The sequence below is a fragment of the Bos indicus genome, chromosome 19 (assembly GCF_029378745.1).
Source record: "Bos indicus isolate NIAB-ARS_2022 breed Sahiwal x Tharparkar chromosome 19, NIAB-ARS_B.indTharparkar_mat_pri_1.0, whole genome shotgun sequence".
NCBI lineage: Eukaryota > Metazoa > Chordata > Mammalia > Artiodactyla > Bovidae > Bos > Bos indicus.
This window is the reverse complement of record NC_091778.1, coordinates 55,345,250-55,366,978: the sequence shown is the minus strand read 5'-3', so window position 1 is coordinate 55,366,978 and position 21,729 is coordinate 55,345,250. Positions and strand designations below refer to the sequence as shown.

The window sequence follows — 21,729 nt, the reverse complement described above, 5'->3', positions numbered from 1 at the left end:
GTGAAATTATATAAACACTATAGAAAATATCATATAAAGTTCTTCTGGGGAATCTCCAAAGAAAAGACTAAGTTAGCAAAATAGAAAGCAGAAGTAGAAGGAATACCTAGAGATCTAAGAAGATACCAGATGTAGGACTGTGAATATTTTTTTATTAATGCTCAGGAAACTGGGGTAAACCATAATCACTGGTAATAACAGATAAAGTAGTAGAAATGTAATTAAGTAATTCTAACCATTGTTCCCTTGATAACATGAGATATCATTTTCTAAAGCTTCTTCTTTCTGTCTCTCCATCCCCAACCCCCAAAATACTTGGTTCTGTTATGTGAATTAATGTAATTTTGGACGCATTAACTCTTTTTTGAGTGGGAGCTACTTAGAAGACATAAGAGACTTGGGTTCCATCCCTGAGTCAGGAAGATCCCCTGGAGGAGGGCATGGCAATCCACTCCAGTATTCTTGCCTGAAGAATCCCATGGACAGAGGAGTCTGGTGGGTTATGGAATGGTCCATGGGGTCACAAAGAGTCCGACATGATCTAAGCCACTTAGCATGCACTTAGAAGATAAATAACTTTTTTTCTTGAAGTCATTTTTAGTATCTGTCATTCAGAGTTGAAAACTCAGAAGAAAGAGCTTGCCCCCAAGACTAGTTTGAGCAGTCGATTGACAAGTGGGAGGAGAAGCTAACTTTGAACGTGTTTCGTCTTTTTCAGATCTCAGTCACAGTGGCCCAGCAGAGCATTATGAGAGTTCCCACTGGGGACAGCAGCCCACTTACCGGAGCGAAGCCAGCTGCAGCTGGGAGAAGACGCTAAGCGACAGGACAGACGCGGGGGCCTGGCCTTCTATCACGGGAGCAGAGACGGAATCCGCCTCAGAATGTACCACAGACACTGACTCTGCCTCCAACTGTGGCTCAGAGAACAGTAGCATGGCTACGGGGAGCGCCCAGGGCAGCTTCACTGGACAGACCAAGAAGACGAACGGCAATAATGGCTCCAACGGCACACTGGTCCAAAACCCGTCCGCTCAGAGTGCCCTTGGGGCGGGGGGAGCGAACAGTAACGGAGGTGCCGCCAGAGTGTGGGGCGTAGCCGCCAGTGCCGGCTCGGGCCTGGCTCACTGCTCCCTCGGCGGTGGGGATGGGAAAATGGACAACATGATCGGAGATGGGAGGAGTCAGAACTGCTGGGGTGCCTCCAACTCCAACGCTGGCATTAATCTTAACCTTAATCCTAACGCCAACCCAGCTGCCTGGCCTGTACTCGGACACGAAGGAACTGTGGGGACAGGCAACCCTTCCAGTATTTGCAGTCCGGTCAGTGCCATAGGTCAGAACATGGGCACCCAGAATGGGAACCCCGCGGGCACTTTAGGTGCTTGGGGAAACTTGCTGCCGCAAGAGAGCACAGGACCACAGACGTCCACTTCCCAGAATGTGTCTTTCAGCGCACAACCTCAGAACCTTAACACTGACGGGCCAAACAACACTAACCCCCTGAGCCCTTCTCCTAGCCCTCTCAACGCAGTGCAGACGAACGGACTGCCGAACTGGGGCATGGCTGTTGGCATGGGGGCCATCATCCCGCCCCACCTGCAAGGCCTTCCTGGTGCTAACGGATCGTCAGTTTCTCAAGTCGGCGGGGGTGGCGGCGAAGGAATCGGCAGTTCTGTGTGGGGACTGTCCCCAGGTAACCCGGCCACAGGAAACAGCGGTTCCGGGTTCAGTCAGGGGAATGGCGACACTGTGAACTCAGCATTAAGTGCTAAGCAGAACGGCTCCAGCAGCGCTGTGCAGAAGGAGGGGAACGGAGGGAACAACGCGTGGGACTCAGGACCTCCCGCTGGTCCTGGCATCCTCGCCTGGGGGCGGGGTGGGGGCAGCAGTGGTGTGGGCAACCTCCACTCGGGAGCTTGGGGCCACCCCAGCCGGAGCACCTCCAACGGGGTGAACGGGGACTGGGGGAAGCCCCCCAACCAGCATTCCAGTAGCGACATCAACGGGAAAGGATCAACAGGGTGGGACAGTCCTAGCGCTGGCGGCCAGAATCCTGCCGCGCAGCCTGGCAGCGAGCACGTGAACTCTTGGGCCAAAGCTGCGTCCTCTGGAACGTCGGCCAGTGAAGGCAGCAGCGACGGTTCTGGCAGCCACCACGAAGGGAGCACTGGGCGGGATGGAGCAGAAGGCCGACGGCGAGACAAAGGGGTTCTCGAGCAAGGGCACCTCCAATTGCCAAGGAGCGACCTGGACCCAAGAGTTCTGTCCAACACTGGTTGGGGACAGACGCCAGTGAAGCAAAACACTGCCTGGGAATTTGAAGAGTCCCCCAGGTCCGAGCGCAAGAACGACAATGGGACAGAGGCCTGGGGGTGTGCAGCTACTCAGCCTTCACACTCAGGGGGGAAGAACGATGGGTCCAGCGTGAACAGTACAAATACCTCTTCAGTATCGGGGTGGGTCAGCTCACCGCCTGCTGCTGCGCCAGCGCACGCCGGCTGGGGAGACAGCAGCCACAAAGCGCCAAATGGCCCCGGGGTTTGGGGGGAGGCGATAAGCTCTACTGCTGTTAATAATGCTGCTGCTGCCAAGAGTGGCCACGCTTGGAGCGGGACCGTAAATCAGGAGGACAAGTCCCCCACCTGGGCTGAGCCTCAGAAACCCAGATCTCAGAACTGGGGAGATGGACACAAGCCGAACCCAGCCTGGAGCGCAGGAGGGGGAGACTGGGCAGATTCGTCCTCGGTCCTCGGACACCTGGGGGAGGGGAAGAAGAACGCCTCGGGCTGGGATGCTGACAGTAGTCGGTCAGGGTCTGGTTGGAACGAGGCTCCGAGGTCGGGGACCGGTGGCTGGGGCAATGGCACAAACGCGAAGGTGAATCCAGGGACAAGCTGGGGAGAGTCTCTGAAGCCCGGCCCCCAACAGAACTGGGCGAGCAAACCCCCAGACAGCAGCTCGAGTAACTGGGGAGGAGCCGCTTCCGTGAAACAGACAGGAACGGGGTGGATCGGGGGGCCGCTCCCCGTCAAGCCGAAGGACACCAGCGAGGCCACGGGCTGGGAGGAGCCTTCCCCGCCCTCCATCCGACGCAAAATGGAAATCGATGACGGTACCTCAGCTTGGGGCGACCCAAGCAACTACAACAATAAAACTGTAAACATGTGGGACAGAAACAACCCGGGCATCCAGAGCAGCGCCTCGGCCGGCGCCGCCGCCACCGCCACCGCCACCGCCACCGCCACGAGTGACAGCGCGAGCGCGGCCGAGGCGCCCCCGGCACACCAGGCCAGCGCCCAGCTCAGCCGATCGCCACTGCTCGGCCCAGGTACGGGGCTGCATGTGCCTTCAGAGGCTAAAGACAAACTCTGGTTACGTTTGCACACACACTCAACTAGCATTTTTGTAGCAAATGACATTAAACTGATTTCCATGCCCGTCACCTTACAGGATCGTATTTGAATATTATCCAAAGAGATAATATTATAGAGAAAAAATAAAGTAGGATTTTCTGATAGCTTTCAGTCCAAGAGAAAGAAAAGAGAAAAAAATAAAGTAGGATTTTCTGATAGCTTTCAGTCCAAGGGGGGAAAAATAGTACCCACTTCTAAGAGAAAGGAGAGAAAAAGAAATATACCCTCTTTAGAAAGATTGGAGGCCATTGTGTTAGCCTGTGTTTACTTATTACAAAGTCTGTTTATTTATGAGATAAACCAGTGGTTATCAACCCCAGAGGGCTTTCGTTAGAATTCCCTGGGAGCTTATGGAGCTGGGAGGTACCAGTTTCAGAGACACCTCAGATGCAGGAGTCGTTGGTCCGGATGGGAAGCCCGCCCACTGGCTGGTTTTGAAGCTCTGCAGGTGTTTCTGATCTGGTTGACCATGAAATAAAACCGTTTTTGGTTGAAATGGTTTTATGTGGCATTATACAGTACCATTCATGTTCTGATTTCAGTGGAAAGAAAAATGCTAAAGTTAGATGAAAATCTGTGTGTTGAGTCCCTGCCCGGCACAAGGCACTCTCCTAGATACTGCAGTAAAAGAGGCTAGAAGCTGTTACAGACCAGAGCCTGCCCTCAGGGAGCATGAGCGTGACTGAGAAAATACACGTGCAACACAGACCATGGGGGAGAGAGTGATTTCAGTCCAGCTGGCCTTTGTAACTAGAGAACTGGCAGAGGAGTGGCTCAGATAGAGGCGCCAGCATAGAAGACCTGGAGGCAAGAGGGAAGGTAGCATTTCTGAGGAACAGAAAGAACTTCACCATAGTTGGTGCTGGGGTGCGTGGTGGGGGGTGGCAGGAAGGCCTTGCAGAGAAAGGAGACCACGGCAAGAGCAGGCACGTTCTTTTAGGCCCTGTGAAGGAATTGGGGTGTATCCAGAGGTCTGGGGAGGCCACTGAGAAGATGAAGCCGATTGAACCATCAGGCTTAATTACAGAATCGTGTCACCTGTAAGACGAAGAGTGGATTAGTGGGAAGCACAGCTGGAGGAGAAGAGCTGAGCTCAGCCGTGTTTGGCATGAGAGGGGAAGGAATAGTGGCCAGGGGTGTAGATGGATACAGCAGCCAGACTGGGAAAGCATGTGGATGCAGGAGCAGGGAGGGTTCAGAGCTCGGGCAGGTGGGCAGGTCATGGCAAGGTGCACTGCCTTCTCAGGGCACACACGGGAGGCACATGTGCTTGGAGGGGACAGCAGAGGTTGGATGCAGAAGCCTGGGTCTCAGCCAGAGATGGGGCAGCAGGTACAACTGTGGGAGAAGGGCGATGAGCCCAGGTCGAGAGGAGAGATTCTGTCTAAGATGGTAGGGTTCTGGGCTTTCCTGGTGGCTCGGTGGTGAATAATCCAGTTGCCAGTGTAGGAGACAAGATCGATCCCAGATAGATCCCTGATCTGGGAAGGTCCCACACGCCGCGTAGCAGCTAAGCCCACGGGCCACAACTATTGAGGCTACGCCCCAGAGCCCGTTTCTGCAACATCAGAAGCCACCACAATGACAAGAGTAGCCCCTTTTCGCCGCAACTAGAGAAGAGCCTGCACAGCAACGAAGACCCAGCATAGCCAAGACTAAATTATTATTAAGAAACACAGCTATCACGTCACACCCACCCAAGTCTCCTGGAAGTCCTCGTTCCCATGACTTCTCCTGGGGTCACAGTCAGAGCTACCTCACCCCCTGCTCACTGTCTCTGAAAAAGCTCCTGCTGACATGTGCCTGGTGCCCGGGTCCTGGCAACAAGCATGGCCTGGCAGTGCTGGGCAACCACATCTTATGCTCATCTCATGTGGTCCTGACGGCCACCCGGGCCTCATATTACAGAGGAAACGGGCAGTTAAGTAGCTTGCTGAGGGCACACGTTGTGGGGAGGTGGTGGGGGTCTCAGATGTGAAATACATACCCACCCACTGCCACTTGTAACGTATGACATCCATGACACCCCACAGAGACAGGGACAACATCATGTGCCTTTGTGATTTTTTTTTTTCTCTTGAATATGTTACCCTCAGAATCTCCTCTTAATGGTTTTTAGTAGACAAAGAATATGAGATTCACCCAGGATAAAGGCATTCCTGTTTGGTTGGAAGAGCCAAAGTTATTTACTTGTATGTGAAAAATATTTATAGATAATTTTTTTTTAACAAATTGCACACAGTCTCACCAAACGTAGAAGAAGGAAAACGTGCCCCATCCACCATGGTGACTGTTTCCGGGTTCTTGTTTGTTCTCCGTCCTCCGGGCCTTATGCGCACGTGTGATGTCTATATTTGTCACGATAGTGTGGAAGCAGCTGCGGGTTTTATTCCAACCACTTTGACAGAGACTGATAAAAAGGTAGAGGAATTACTTGCACGTAGTGGCTCAGACAGTGAAGCGTCTGCCCACAACACGGGAGACCCAGGTTTGATCCCTGGGTTGGAAAGATCCCCTGGAGAAGGAAATGGCAACCCACTCCAGTACTCTTGCCTAGAAAATTCCATGGATGGAGGAGCCTGGTGGGCTGCAGTCCATGGGGTCGAAAAGAGTCAGACATGACTGAGTGACTTCACTTTCACTGAGCCCTACTGGAAAAGGAAGTGGCAACCCACTCTAGTATTCTTGCCTGGGAAATCCCATAGACAGAGGAGCCTGGTGGGCTACAGTCCACGGGTCACAAAGAGTTGGACACAACTTAGTGATCGAACAACAACAGCTGAGCCCTGTGCAGAGACTGTGCACACTTACTGTGTCACTGGGGATGATGGGGTTACTCCATAATTTTTCATTGATGACATTAGTCTCGTATTCTGCCACGACACAGTGTAGCTGCGTTGAGGCATTATCCTTGCCCCACATCACTTACGATATTCCCATCTGTCCTGAACTGAGCACTATTCTGCAGTGAGAGCAGAGTCCATCCCTCTCAGGGACCACAGGTGATCTGAGCCTGTCCCTGTCCCAGTCTGGGGGACCAGCTGTTCTTTGTGCTACAGAAGGATCAGTCACACCTCCCTTGGTTCCGTTCATAACAGTGACAAGATGCTGCTTCCTTTGGGTCCGCTCCATTCACTTTCACACATACAGCCCCTGGCCCTTCCTGTCGGGGCTTGTGGTACCCGGGTCACTGGGATCAGAGATGGAAGCAGCGATGGCAGCACCTGCTAGGCTGTGGCTCAGCTCACAGCTTGAACACACTTGCCTGCTTGTTGCAGATCAACTGGGATTCCCCCTCCAAACAAACTGCAAACCCGATGAATGTCTGATGAGGTTTCTGCTACAGAGCAGGTCTTTTACAGATTCTGCAGCATCACCCTTGACCTTCACTGATTTTACAGAATGTTCACTACCCTCAGAGTTTGGGTTTTAAGTTGCTTTTGAATTGCTGATCATCACCACTTAAGGATATTGATCTCTGTCTCACAAAATATGGTTTCTCGATTGCATAGGTTTTTGTGTGTGTGTGTCCGGTTTTGTAAAAGTAAATGCTACAGGACAATCATTTTGTCCCATTCTTATTATATTAATACTAGTTAGTTTTCTGATGAGCCTAAGGATACTAACTGATACTAATTTATGAAATGCAGTGTAGGATTTACACTGGAGTGTTTGGATCTAGTTCAAACCCAGTCTGGAGCTGGAACACAGTAATCTAGAGAAATGCTGTGTATCTGCCTTTTTTGTCTCTCTCCTTTTTACCCTTTTTGTTCACACTGTGGGGCATGTGGGATCTTAGTTCCTCTACCAGGGATCAAACCAGTGCCCTGTGCATTGGCAGAATGGAGTCCTAACCATCAGACCACCAGGGAAGTCCCTGTGTGCCTGCCTTTTGATCAGGTGATTTTGTTATTTAATTGCCGAGAATAAATCACTATATCTTTGCAGCTGATTGACTGTTAGTAACACCTGAATTATTTGAGCTTCCCAAAACTTCCTTAGTTTTTGTCTTCTATGTTAATTTTCCTAATTTGTTCCTTCGATTTGTAAAACTGCTTCTCCCAACATGGATTATTGTTTTTTGTGTAGTTACGGGTAATATTATAGTTAGTTTTTGCCGACAATAGTGATTAGGGCTAACTTCCCTGATGTACCTTTAACCAGGTGGCTGAGTGGATAAAGAATCTGCCTGCAGTACGGGACACCCGGGTTCAATCCCTGGGTCGGGAATATCCCCTGGAGAAGGGAATGGCAACCCACTCCAGTATTCTTACCTGGAGAATTTCATGGACAGAGGAGCCTGACTGGCTACAGTCCATGGGGTAGCAAAGAGTTGAACATGACTGAGTGATTAACACTTTCCTTGATATTGATAATAATTCACTTAATGTTTTGCTCATTATTCAGCTTGTAATTTTAAATGATTCATAGGTGGTAGGTAGTTTTGTCATTAATCATTACTGTTGTATTTTATTAGAGTAAAGCATCAAGGGAGCTGATTCCATGCTATTTTTAGTCAGAAAATTAATATATTTTATAACCGAGATGGTAATATCCATGTTTTAACCAAATAATTTAAATTCTGTGATTGGCTTATTTGTGGTTTCTATTCTTCAGTTAGTGTTTAAAGCATTCACAGTTCTGCCTGTGAGAAGCTATGTCTGTATGAAAATTATAGCTGATGTGAGCTATCAGCATGACTTTTCAGTATTATCAAGTGAGCCTATGGGCAAAGGCACAAAGATCAGAATTTGGGTTGATTTGGAAGTTTGCATATGACATGTAAAATGTTTGTCTTGCTAAAGTATAAAGAAGGTGGGGAGATCCTTAGTGTGGCCTAGTCTCTTAACCTCGCCTGTGCCTCTTAGATAGTAACGCCAGAACCTTCTGAATTCACTAGGAAACCTTCCCTAGTTTAATTGCATCCTCGTCTGTGGTACAAGGCCCGGCTCAGGATGCTAGCACAGGATGGGGTGGAGGAATGAAAGCAGAATTCTGAGATACGCTTGGAACCGCCCTTCTCCATAATTCCTCCATTTGGTTCCCATCTTTTAACACCAATATCTCAACTCCTTTCCCAACTTACTGCTGGTACCTAAGAACCATCTGGGTGCTCTGTTATTACTTTATCTGTACATGTTTCTTTTTCTATCTTCTTTGTTTGCCCAGACCTGTGTTTCTGACGGTTGGTCAAAAGATAAGTGAGAAAAATGTTGCAACTCGTAAATTTTTTATAAGAGAGTAATATGAAATTTCTTTTAGGTTGTCACATATAACACCAGAAGCAAAAGAGCTACTCCTTAAACTTAAGTTCTAACCTACTTTTTAAAACTCTTATCTTGTTGCAGATGGTGTGAATTGAATAGCTTTTAATATAACGGACTTTCAGTTTTAAGGGAGTAGGTAGGGGTCAGAAGTGAGAAGACTGCAACTTAAAAAAAAACAGACAAATCTGATTAGGTTTAATATTGTCTCCTTTTCACTTTCTCCTAAAAGCCATCCTAAAGATAATCTCAAAATGATTTTGAACTTGACGTCACCATTCTTACTTTCTCTCTCTCTCTGTCTCACTTTTGTTGTCCTCTGTCTCCCCGGTGCCCTCTTCAGTTTCGTCGGGCTGGGGAGAAATGCCTAACGTTCATTCGAAGGCTGAAAACTCTTGGGGGGAGTCATCATCCCCGTCCACCCTGGTTGATAATGGCACAGCAGCATGGGGCAAGCCACCCAGCAGCGGCAGCGGATGGGGGGACCAGCCCACCGAGCCGGCGCTGACATTCGGGAGGGCCAGCGCCCCCGCTGCCGCCCCAGCCCTGTGCAAACCAGGTGAGCGCAGCGTCTTGCCCGCTCTGGGTCGGCTGTTTGGAAATGGGCCCACGAACTCTATTTAGAGGCATACTTCTCATTTAATTTTAAGAATTAGTGTTTTAGGACACTTTCCTCATTTTATTTACATTTGAAGTGAAAGTTGCTCAATCGTGTCCGACTCTTTGCGACCCCGTGAACTGTAGCCTGGATCCTCTGTCCATGGGATTCTCCAAGCAAGAATACTGGAGTGGGTTGCCATTCTCTTCTCCAGGGGATCTTCCCGACCCAGGGATTGAACCCGGGTCTTCCCGCATCACTGGTGGATTCTTTACCATCTGAGCCACCACATTTTAAGACTAATGTTAAACTTAGACTGTAAAGAAATATTTGCCTTGTCTGATAAATGAAGGAAAAGGAGCTTTTGAGAGAAGTCCATGTTCTCCTTTTAAAAGAAAAAAGAAATGATGGTTAGTAGCCTCCAGGCTTCTTCAGCAGAATTCTCCTACCTGTCATTCAGACAATTTAAACCTGCTCTTTCACTGAACAGGTGGATAAAGCAGGTCATTTTTCTTTTTGAGATTGGGTTTTGAAAAATATATTACTCCACAGTTTGACACTTGCCTTGCTTTTGCCGCCTAGTAAACAAAATTCAGCTTTGGATTCTCTCTTTTTTTAAAGACGAGAAAACCTGCTGTGTTTCCCTCCCAGTGTTGGAAAGTATAATAAGTGTGCATAACGTGTGCATCCTTTCCATTGTCCAGATCTTGTTCACCAAGTGGAATTGTGTAGCGTGTGGCTGCTTTACAGTGTGAGACTTGTGACAGTGGTATGAATGTAAGTTGACTGGTTTAAGTCCGTGTAACATCAGTTGTTCACATGGGTGCAAAAGCGCTTTTTTTTTTTTTTTTTTGAGATTATTACGATCTTAAAAATGCAGCTTTATTGTTTCAGTGTTTTGTTACTTTGTCAGCACTGGACTGGCACACAGAGAACGTGTGCCAACCGTTTTGCCGGATTGTTTATCCCATTCATTGTAAGTGGGTAAATCCCATCCCATTTATCCCATTCGTGTCACTTCTTGGAAACCTGAAGGATGGGAAGCTCCTGGGTGTGTAGATCCCGGTGTCGAGGCAACGTATTTGTTTGTATCATTTGTCCTCGGAGGCCTGATGACATGCCTGGCCACCTTGTAAGCCTCAAGGCTTCATCGGCTTATAGACTGTAGCTAACTGTAGTGTCGCCTGATCTTTGGTCTTCAGATTGCCCAGGAAGGAGAGTTTGGGGTGACTTTTACACCAAAGATTACTTTGTATTTATTTAAGAAAGGAGAAAACAATAATATCCTGAAATTGAAACTCAGTGTTCAGCTTGCCTCTGTCTGAGCCCTTGGCTGTGTCCCTCCTGTCGTTCTGGGAGCATCTCCTGGGAGCTCGTCAAGAGTGCAGGCTGCTGAGCCCGAGCATGGACTTTTTAGGATCCTCAGGCGGCTCGGGTCTGGTCGCACCGGGGGAGCACTGGTGCGCGTGGCGTGCCACGTGACTCAGAGGCCTGTGATCGTTCTCAGGACTCTGCCTCTTACCAGCATCTCATGTCACTCGGCGACGGCCACCTTCGGTAACCCCCAGGATTGATCGTTAGAATGTCCATGTTTCAAAACGACCTCTAGGGACTTCCCTGGTGGTCCAGTGGCTGAGACTCCACGCTCCCAATGCAGGGGGCCCAGGTTCCATTCCTGGTCAGGGAACTAGACCCGACGCACCGCAACTAGAGACTCCACATGTCGCCAACCTGGATGGAAGGCCCCACATGCCACAGCTAAGACCCGGCACAGCCAAATAAATAAGTGGGTTAAGGGTGTTGGAACAGCACAGATTACAGACAGCTGGAGTTTGAAGACAAAAACAGACGTACGTATACACATACATTACATGTCCAGCAGGAAAAATTAAGTTCTTAGGTGTAAGAAAGGACAGAGGAGTAAGAGGTAGGCGCTGTACAGCCCTCTGTCCTGCCTCCCCTCAGCGGTGTCACAGGGCGCCCCTGTCTGCTTTGGGAATGGTGACTGATACACGCTCCTGCTCCCTCTTTTTCTAGCTTCAAAATCTATGCAAGAAGGCTGGGGCAGCGGCGGGGACGACGCGAACCTCGGCGCCAGTCAGTGGGAGGACGAGGACGGGGGCATGTGGAACAACGCGGCTTCGCAGGAGAGCCCCTCTTCCTGCAGCTCTTGGGGGAACGCTCCCAAGAAAGGGCTCCAGAAGGTGCGTGTGGCCCCGGGGTGGGAGGGTGAATGCTGAGCCCTGCGCGGTGTCAAGGTGGTCTCTCCAGTTAGTGACAGAGAGAGCCGAGGCTCTCAGAGTGCCCTGAGGACCCTGGGGGTCCTGAGGCCCTCTTAGGGGGTCTCTGCCGAGCGCAGAGCGTGACACGGCATTGCTGTCACAGCAGCGTGAAAGCAGGGACTGATGCGTGAATCCAGATGCTTCCGTGAAGCCGCACAGTGGAGAGGGGTCCAGCCAGGTGTGACAGTGCCACTTGTCTCACCAAAAATTTTTGTTCTAGAAAATATAATTGTTTTCCATTAAAAAAATATTGTTATGTTAACATATAATGGGGCACGTTGTGCATGTATGTGCGTGCGTGCTCAGTCCTCTTGGACTCCTTTTGACCCCTTGGGCTGTAGCCCACCAGGCTCCTCTGTCCATGGGATTTCCCAGGCAGGAATACTGGAGCGGGTTGCCATTCTCTTCTCCAGGGGATCTTCCCAACCCAGGGATCAAACCCACATCCCTTGTGTCTCCTACTTGTCATAGGACATCAAAAAAAAAAAAAAATTATAATAACCTGAATGTACATTGATGGCATAAGTAGTTAAATTATGCTACCTCCATATTATGAAAAACTAAAAAAAATTTTTTAAAGAAACTTTAAACATACTCATATGAAAAGATCACCAAAATATATCGCTAAGTGAAAGACAAGGCACAGAATCTTTGTCTAGCACATCCCCGATTTTAGGGAGCAGAGGAAGAGGAGAGAGAAGTGGATGTGTGAGTCACACGCACACTCCTAACAGCCTCTGTAGAATTCAGAACTGTCTGGAAGGATGAGAAAGCAAAGGAGAACTCAGCGGACTGGGCGTGGAGTAGGAGGAAGATGCTTCCCTGTGCCCCTCGTTTCTGCTCTCGAATCGTGTGAATGTATTATCCATTTAAAACAATTCCAGTTTGAAAGCCACTCAATTGGCAGTTAGCAGAGCCCAGAAACTAAAACCTGGGCTTCAAATTAGGTCTTTTCACAGGCTGGCTGGCAAAGCATCCAATTAATGACCAGAAACACCGAACTGGTGAATTAAAATATTGTGTATTCTTGGCAAACCTGGCTCTGGTTGCACAGGAAGGATTGTAATCACCTCCAGAGAGGCTGCTTCCTTGAGAAAAGCCAGCATGTTCGTTTACAGTCACCTACAAACTGTGCCCTGTGACTCTGGCACTAGTGGAAAAGGACCCACCTGCCAACGCAGGAGACATAAGAGACACAGGTTCAAACCTTGGGTCCGAAAGATTCCCCTGGAGGAAGGCATGGCAGCCTACTCCAGTATTCTTGCCTGAAGAATCCCATAGACCGAGGAGCCTGGCAGGCTATAGTCCATGGGGTCGCAAAGAGTCGGACACGACTGAAGTTATTTACCAGGTTCCCCCCCCTTTATTTATTTATTTTGAGGCTAATTACTTTACAGTATTGTATTGGTTTTGCCATACACTGACATGAATCTGCCACGTGTGTACATGTGTTCCCCATCCTGAACCCCCCTTCCACCTCCCTCCCCATCCCATCCCTCTGGGTCATCCCAGTGCACCAGCCCCGAGCACCCTAAATCATGCATCGAACCTGGACTGGCGATCCGTTTCACATATGATAATATATATGTTTCAATGCCATTCTCCCAGGTTTGTTTTTTTTTTTTTAATAAGCTTTTTAAACTTTATTTCTTTATTTTTGACTGCCCTGGGTCTTCATTGCTGTGCCCTGGCTTTTCTCTAGTTGTGACGAGCCGGGGCCACTCTCCAGTTGCAGTGAGCGGGCTTCTCATGGCAGTGGCTTCCGTTGTAGGGAAGCGCTCTAGGCGCTCAGGCCTGTATGGTTGTGGCACCTGGGCTTCATTGCTCCTTGGCATGTGGGATCCTCCTCAAGTAAAGTAAAATTTAAAAACTCGACGCACATGCCCATGGAGGGTACTGGTGGGCCAAGAGGCATCACCTCCGAGTTGAAACCATCTCTGGCAGTTGGAGTCAGGAGCCTGGCATGGCCCCTGGGGTCGAACCCGAGTCCCCTTAGTTGGGAGGCGGCCTCTTCCCTGCGGTACCTGCAGGGAGTCCCAGGCCCGGATGTGAAAGCGCTGTGAAGGGTAGTTTGTATGAGGTGTGGATGCATCGTTGGACCCCCCTCCTTGCAGGAGGCCCCGCAAAGGCCCCGCGGCCCCCTCTCCACCCCGCCCCCCTTTCCTCTTCGGTCAACTCCCTCCTCCTGTCTTCACCCTCCCCTCACCACTGTCTCCTCACTGTCTTCTCCGCCCCAAAGGCCATGAGTTAACAGAATTAACAGGTTTTTTCGTTCCTTTCATCTTGTTGTCTTTTCATCCTGTTGGAACGAACACCCTGTATTTTGTCATCTTTTAGAAGAAAGCTTATAAAAGGGCACAAGCCATGTAATTTTTAGTAGATTTTATATGGTTATTACAGGGTCGTGTTCAAGGGAGCACCTAGCATGCTTATCTGATCATGGATGCAGTTCCTATTTGTGATGAACGAAATGCATCCTCTGAGGGGAAAGAATCATTATCTTGCCTTTTTTAAGTCCATACATCACACACACATGCCAACTGCGAAAGCACCCTGAAGCATTCCGTAGCAGAAGCCACCAGACACTGTCAGGTGGCGGGGAGCGCAGCATTGCTCAGGCTAACATGGGGTGCTGTGACTTTAAATCAACATGAGCTTTGGGCGTCCCCCATTTCTGGAAGAAATGCATTATTAAAATGTGGCTCATGTGGACCTAGAGAACATCATACAGAGTGAAGTAGGCCCGAAGGAAAAAAGCAAATATATATTAAGGCATCTAAGTGGAATCTAGAAAAATGTTACAGAAGCTCTTGTTTGCAGAGCAGAAATAGACACAGAGAGGACAAATGTATGGATACCAAGGGGGAAGGGAAGGGTGGGAGGAGCTGGAAGATTGGGAGTGACACATGTACCTATTGATTCTATGTATAAAATAAATAACCAACGAGAACCTACTATACTGCCCTGTGGTGACCTGAATGGGAAGGAAACCCAAAAAAGAGGGGACAGGAATACATAGAGCTGCTGCACTTTGCTGTACAGTGGAGACTTAACAGTATTGTCGAGTAACTCTACTCCAATAAACAGTAATTCAAAACAATACCACAGAACCTGCCTCATGGACTTTCTCCTCCCACCCTTGGTTCTAGGGCATGAAAACATCTGGCAAGCAGGACGAGGCCTGGATCATGACCCGGCTGATCAAACAACTCACAGACATGGGCTTCCCGGTGACTGGCCCCCGTGCGCTGCCGCGTGTGTCCTGCCTGCGCCGCCCTGTTGCGTCCGGTGTCTACCTTTGTCACGTGCAGCGCAGGAGGGAGACTCAGGGGATGAGCTTGTTGGCAAAACCTAACTTGTGCACACCCTTTTCACCTGGGCACTCCTGCTTAGGGGTTAGGATTTGCTTTGAACGACAGCAAAGATCCACATCCTTTCTATCTGGAAAGGTGTGAGACCCTTTTACTAGAATGAAAAACGATGGGTGACTTTTAATCTTCATTGGCTTATACAATTTTCTATTTTCTTTTCATCTAAAAGTGAGTTTTCATTCATTTCTGCAAGGTTGACCAAGATCTCAAGGGAGACCTCGGTATAAAGCACTAAAACCTTGCGTGCAGATAAAGAAACCCAAGCAGACCTGTTTGGTGCCCGAGTTTCAGATCATGTGTAGCGAGAGCTGGAGATCTTAGGGTGTGCCTCTGAAAATGGCTCCCCATCTCTTCAGTTCCCAAGAGCCAGTGGAAGCGTTCAGATCATGAACCATACCTCTTGCATCTGCCGAGTAGTCCCTTCAGATGTCTTCTCTCCAAATCTTTACTCAAATGAGCGTTTACCTTTTGGTTGCCATGGGTGCCCCTTCGGGATGGGTCTGGAGCGGCCCCAGACTGGAAGAGGGGACCACATACTTCTCACAGGGTGCAGGCCCCTGACCCCACACTCGCTCAGCCCGGGGCCCAGCCTCCCCACCCACTGCGAGGTGATGGGCCCAGAGTGGCCCTGCGGTACTTCAGCATCGAGCCTGCTTGGTCTCCACCAAGACTAGTCTGTTTCAATCCGAGAGATGATTATCAAAATGCATCCATTAGTACTTGTTTTGTGTTATGTTGTTTTTACATTTTTTGGCGAAAAGCAGTCAACAACAGACAATCCTGCAATCTGACTCTCCCCATGAGTCCCTGCGGCTGCCCTGGGAGAGGTCACCCTACTGACCACAGGGTCAGTGACAGGACTCCCCTGGCCATTTGGGGTTTAAAGTCGTCTTCCCTCTGAAAATCAATTCAACACATTTTCTTCTGACAAGGATTTTTATTTAGAAGACATTTGTCTCTAACCGCAGAAGAAAAGTATTTCCGGTTCCTAAACGGAGCAGCGTCAGGTCACTACTGATTGCGTCCCTGCGTAACGGTGCCCGAGCTCTTCACAAGCTTTCATTCTGTTACCACACCTCCTAATGAGAACTCCGCTTCCCTCCGCAGAGAGAGCCGGCTGAAGAGGCCTTGAAGAGCAACAACATGAATCTCGATCAGGCCATGAGTAAGTGCAAGAATGCACCTCAAGCACACTTTGTTTTAAAGATACGGGTTTGTGAGTCTCAGTGTTCTGAGTCATGGGTCAATGGTTGAACACGTGCTCAAGAGACAGGCCACCCGTAGGGTGTACACCTGCTGCAGGGCCAGTCCTTCAGGACGGGTGGTCTCCGGGGACAAACGGCCAAGCGCCACATGGAACCATGTCTGCTTTTCCTGTTTCTTTTTCTTTTCTTTTCTTTCATTTCTGCAACAAATAGGTGAATTGATACTGTCCTCATCTGTTTTGAGGAGGAGATAGTGACCCTCTTAGAGAAAGGTGCTGGGGCCCCGTGCCCAGCTTGTTGCCTGCTGAGGGAGCCGAAGTACTGAATGAGGAAATACTGAACCCTTGCTCCTTGGGGACACACAGGGATGAGGTTGTGCAAGCCTCTGGCCACAGCACTTCTGTCAGCCAGTCGATACGTTAACCCTGGGTGTGGGGGGCTGTGAGGAGAGTTGAGCTTTTTTTTTCCTTTCCTTTCCTCTGGCCATAACCTGCAGCATGTGGGGTCTCAGTTCCCCAACCAGGAATCGAACCCACACCCCCTGACAATGGAAGGCAGAGTCTTAGCCACTGGACTTCCTGGGAAGTCCTGTGTGTTTGTGTATAATACATATGTCTCATGAATAATCATATGCCAGCCATGTTTCTTTATAATAAAACCTTAGCTAAGAAGGGTGACGTGACCCTGGGTAGTTAATAATGATCATAGATTTTGTTCAATTTTCTACTCACACCAATGCCATCAGCTTTAAAAAAAAAAAAAAAAAATTCTTGTTTAAAAAAAGAAAAATAAGTCATCATCTTGTGAGTCCACAAACGTATCTGCTTTCCGTCTTTTCTGAAGCTTCATCTCGCACTGTAGATGTTACTGTAGCTCCCTCCCCACAGCCTTACACACAGCTGGTGACTCTTCCTGTTCCAGCTGCACCCCCTTGTTGCTCATCAGCAGCTGCTGAACAAGGCAGGCGCCATGCAGCCTTCTAATGCTCAGGACGTTGGCTTGGGGACCATGGGGACCATTGAAATGACCAACAGAGGGCACAGAGATGTCAAACCTGACCCCACATAGACCACGAGAAAGACACTTGTCACTTTGTGAGAGCCTGAGCCAGGAGGGCGGAGAAGGCAATGGCACCCCACTCCAGTCCTTTTGCCTAGAAAATCCCATGGACGGAGGAGCCTGGTAGGCTGCAGTTCATGGGGTCACTAGAGTCGGACACGACTAAGCGACTTCACTTTCACTTTTCACTTTCATGCATTGGAGAAGGAAATGGCAACCCACTCCAGTGTTCTTGCCTGGAGAATCCCAGGGACGGGAAGCCTGGTTGGCTGCCGTCTATGGGGTCGCACAGAGTCGGACACAACTGAAGTGACGCAACAGCAGCAGCAGCAGAGCCGGGAGGGATGGAGGGAGGGAGAGAGAGAGAGTGTGTGTGTGTGTGTGTGTGTGTGTGTGTGATCTGAGGTTCAGACTCTTCCCCGCCCTGTATGTGTCCGCAGATGACCCAAAAGCACTGCGAGTTTTGATGTGGGGGCTACAAGTGTATTCTAGCAAGTAGGTGAATTCAGCAGCTCAGAATTCACAAATAATGAGGGTCAGACTTTATAATCGCAATGATGTGTGGTGTCAGCTGCCAGGACAGAGGGCCCGGGCATGATCTGTAGGGAGTTAGTCCTGCCTCCCCAGAGCTTCGAGGCAGCTGAACAGACACCAGTCCCTGAATCGAAGGAGCACAGGACAGACCTGTCTGGTTTGTGTTGTCGTGTCCCCAACGTCTGGACAGGTCCTTGCAGCGGAAGGGACTCAGCAGGTGGAAGTTGATGGGTATGAGGCGGGACAGCTGGGAAAAGGCCCTCTTAGGGAAGGAAGGGCCTAGCCCCCTTGGGGCAGGTGTGGCTGATAGGGAGCAGGGCTGATAGGGAGCAGGGGCCAGACCACAGCCTTCCGCGCTTGGCCCTGTCCTCTGGGGGTGAAGGTCTTGACTCCTTCCCTGAGATGTCGGCTGGCACCTGTCTGTGCTCAGCACTCGCAGCCAACCCCCTGGGCATCTCGTTCCAAACGCTGCCTCTATCTGCTGTGCCCCAGGCGCTCTGCTGGAAAAGAAGGTGGACGTGGACAAGCGTGGACTGGGAGTGACCGACTACAACGGGATGGTCACCAAGCCCCTTGGCTGCCGCCCACCAATCTCCAAAGAGTCTTCCGTGGACCGCCCCACCTTCCTTGACAAGGTATGCGTTTAGGTGGCTTTTTGTTTGTTTTTAACAAGACATGTTTTTCATTTTTACTGTGTTGGATTAGAAAGTTACTGGACTGTAATATTTAAGTGACTTTTACCCATTTTTCTAGTATATGTGAATGTTTGACTCAAAAGAGGTAGTGTTATAAGTATTTCATATGATGTGATGAATAAAAATACTGAAATTGAAAACTGATTTTCATGCCAGTGGGTAAACTTGGCCGCTTGAATTTGTCCTGTAGACGAGAGTCATCAGATTTCTATTTTATGGTCTTACGTGCACAGTTCTTCCCATTGGAAATGAAGTGTTACATGTTTAATCTCAGAAGAAGGGTCTAGAAGTGGTTGGGCGTGGGCCTTGCTCGGATGAGCCACTTCAGAAAACCCACAGGTGTGGGGAAATCACCTTAGGTGTTTTAGCAGCTGGAGTCGCCATTTCACTCCCCTCAGTACTGGCCTGCTTGGTGCAGTTTCTCCAGACCGGTGTGACCTCAGAGGGGGTCACACCAGTGACAGCTTCACAGTTTCCCGTTTAGCTCGATCAAAATGTCTGGCCTTGAGAAAAATAATAGAAGCAAGGAAAGACAGCTCTAAAGCAGATAGACACAAAAAGCAGGCTCGCAGGAGAAGAGGCGAGAGCTGGTCTTTGTTCTCGGATACACAGTGTCTTCAACCAGAGCTCTACGCAATGGAGTCCTCACTGTGCCCGGCACCACTGTGTCCGAGGACATCGGAATTTCAGACAACAATGAATCACTTGTGACCATACTTAGTCTGCAATATTATCAGGCGTTTATCTGAAATTCCAGTTTAACTCAGCATCCTGAATTTTTATTTGCCAAGTGTGGGACCCTGTCTTATTTCTGTATCTTTAAAATCTGAAATAATACTCTAGGCTTGTTGTGAAGTTAGATGAGGTAAATTTACAAAGGACCTGATGCCTCAGTAAATGTAAAAAAAAATAATAAGGTTTTTGTCTGCTTTATAATTTACCTTATTATTAGGTTAAGTCATATGAAATCAAAAACAGATGAATATCAGCAGATCGCAACCTAGTGTATACCTAGAGCCTTGTTAGTAAGTTCTCAGAGGAGCCTGTTTGTTTGAAAACGGTGGTTAAAGTGTTTTCCAACTAAGACTTACGCTGTCTCTCTCCTGACCTCCCCATAGGCAGGGCTGGTAGTGATGAGACTATGTAAGCTGACATGCGTGTTTGTAAAATAATTGTTAAAATGAAAACAGCGTCTTAATCCTGTTTCTCTTTTTTCTTTTCCCCTCTTCCTTTTGCCCATTTCTCCACCTCTCGTCTACACGTTTTTGATCTTTTACTCCTTTGTGTTCATCCACACTCCTGTCTGCGTCCTGGGAACTTGTGCTTTGTGTGTGGACGGGCCCTGCCCACAGCTCACGCTTTCTTTCCCCAATCAGGATGGCGGCCTCGTGGAAGAGCCCACGACTTCACCATTTTTGCCTTCACCAAGCCTGAAGCCCCCCCTTTCCAACAGTGCACTCCCCAGCCAGGCCCTGGGCGGGATTGCCTCAGGGCTGGGCATGCAAAACTTGAATTCTGCTAGACAGGTAAGGCTGCTGGCAGAGGCTCACCGGGGTCTCCTTTATGTGCCTTTAAATCAGTGTGTTTGAGGCATGAACTTTATTTTTAATTAATACCTGATATGAAAATAGCACTGAACCTGTAAAGGGAACTGAACTATGACAAGGATTTCCTTTCAAGTGAAGTACTGCTGTCAAGAAATGAATCCAATTCTAGAAATTTAACCATGTTACCGGAAATGCTTCAAAATTATTTCTACATGTAACTGAAATGTGATTGCATTCAACACCCATGGTGCTAATGTACTGCTCCTGAAGTGACGCGGGCTACAGGCAGTCCTCAGCTGCTGGGTCTATTCACAGGTCGAGGCGGTGCTGTTCTGTCTCTCCTGACCATGGACACCTTAAATGCATTATTAATCTGCAGGAAAACACCATACTCTCCCTTCTTCCCCAGAAATAGAGATGACAGCTCCTGCAGGTTCTCAGTGGTTTTCAGAGTGATTTTGGCCTCGTTCCCTGCCTTTGACAGTCGTGGAGAAGGTGCAAGTCACTGTCAGACGTCCGTGAGGCAGGACCTGGGGTTTTGAACGATGGCCGCCTCATGTCACTTCTCTCCCCTGGGATGAAATGACATGAAAGCAAGCACATGTCCTTCCCGTCCCTGGAACTGTCCTTGATTTCCTCCTGGCTGAGGCTCACACGCACACAGCTCTGAGCCTTCTCTTCCAGAGATGCTGTGAGGTTGGGGGTGGCCAAGGCCAGTTTTCAGCAGCACCCCAGTCCACGGAGTCCCCACCGCTGTCTCATGTTGTCCATGGGGCTCATCAGGCGGCAGTGGAGGTTTCAGCTGCCGCTGGGGACTCAGAGGCCAGGCCAACGGCCCCGAGGGTCAGATAACTCAACCAGGAGATAGAAAGAAACACTCAGTATAGTTCCTGTATTTAACACAAACTTACCAGCCTGAATTTGTCCATATATTCAGGTTCAGGTCTTGTTGAGCTCAGTTATATTTCCTTTTAGAAAACGTTTTCTCTCTGGTTAGTGATCCCTGCCCGTTACCCCAGCACAGATGGTGCCCACACCCACATGTGTGCCGGTCCCCTGCGGAGCTCAGTGTTACTTTAGTGCCCTTGAACATGATGGGCTTGTCGTGGGCTACCTAAAACCAGCTCTGTGTGGCTTCTGTGATCTACAGATGTGGGTAAGCTTTGCAGGCGGATTTTCTGTCATCTGTACCCAATTTGAACAGCAGATGGGGAGGGTTGGAGTATAGCTGATTAACAGTGTTGTGGTAGTTTCGGGTGGACAACAAAGGGACTCGGCCATGCGTATACGTGTGTCCGTCTCCTCCCAGCTCCCCTCCCGTCCCGGCTGCCACGTAAGGTTGCGCAGAGTCCCCGTGCTGCACAGTTGGTCCTTGCTGGTTCCCCACTTTACTTACGGCAGTGTGTACACACCCGCCCCAGACTCCCTAAACATGCTTCCCCCAGTCCTCCTTCTCGGCAACCATAAGTGAACAGTACTTTTTTATTCTTTGGATCATGGGGCTTTTGGTGGAAAAGAAACCTCACTTATACTGAAAATCATTATCTTAATCTGTATATTCTCTCTCTCTTTTTTTCTTTTAGTGCTTGTGTTGTTATTTATTTATTTATTTTTTAATTGGAAGATAATTGCTTTATAATGTTGTATTGCTTTCTGCCATATGTCAGCATGAATCAGCCCCCTTGAGCTATATGTATGCTCCCTCCCCCTTGAGCCACCCACCCCATCTCACCCTGGGGTTGTCACAGAGCACCAGGC

At 49.1% G+C, this 21,729-nt stretch overlaps 1 protein-coding gene across 10 annotated transcripts in view; it reads left to right on the top strand.

The window, feature by feature from the left end:
- Positions 1-21,729, top strand: part of TNRC6C (trinucleotide repeat containing adaptor 6C) — a 115,456-nt gene that overhangs the window by 72,565 nt on the left and 21,162 nt on the right. For 5 of the 10 annotated variants that reach the window (XR_011562156.1, XM_070773983.1, XM_070773980.1 and 2 more), the window contains exons 5-11: positions 719-3,331; positions 9,024-9,239; positions 11,316-11,482; positions 14,710-14,790; positions 16,039-16,096; positions 18,222-18,364; positions 19,777-19,950. Coding sequence is in view for 9 of the 10 variants with exons in the window: in XM_070773983.1 (XP_070630084.1) it covers positions 719-3,331; positions 9,024-9,239; positions 11,316-11,482; positions 14,710-14,790; positions 16,039-16,096; positions 18,222-18,364; positions 19,777-19,950 (3,452 nt within the window). In the remaining variant the exon portion in view is untranslated. The remainder of the gene's footprint in view (positions 1-718; positions 3,332-9,023; positions 9,240-11,315; positions 11,483-14,709; positions 14,791-16,038; positions 16,097-18,221; positions 18,365-19,776; positions 19,951-21,729) is intronic. The other 5 variants (XM_070773984.1, XM_070773981.1, XM_070773986.1 and 2 more) reach the window with 4 other exon arrangements.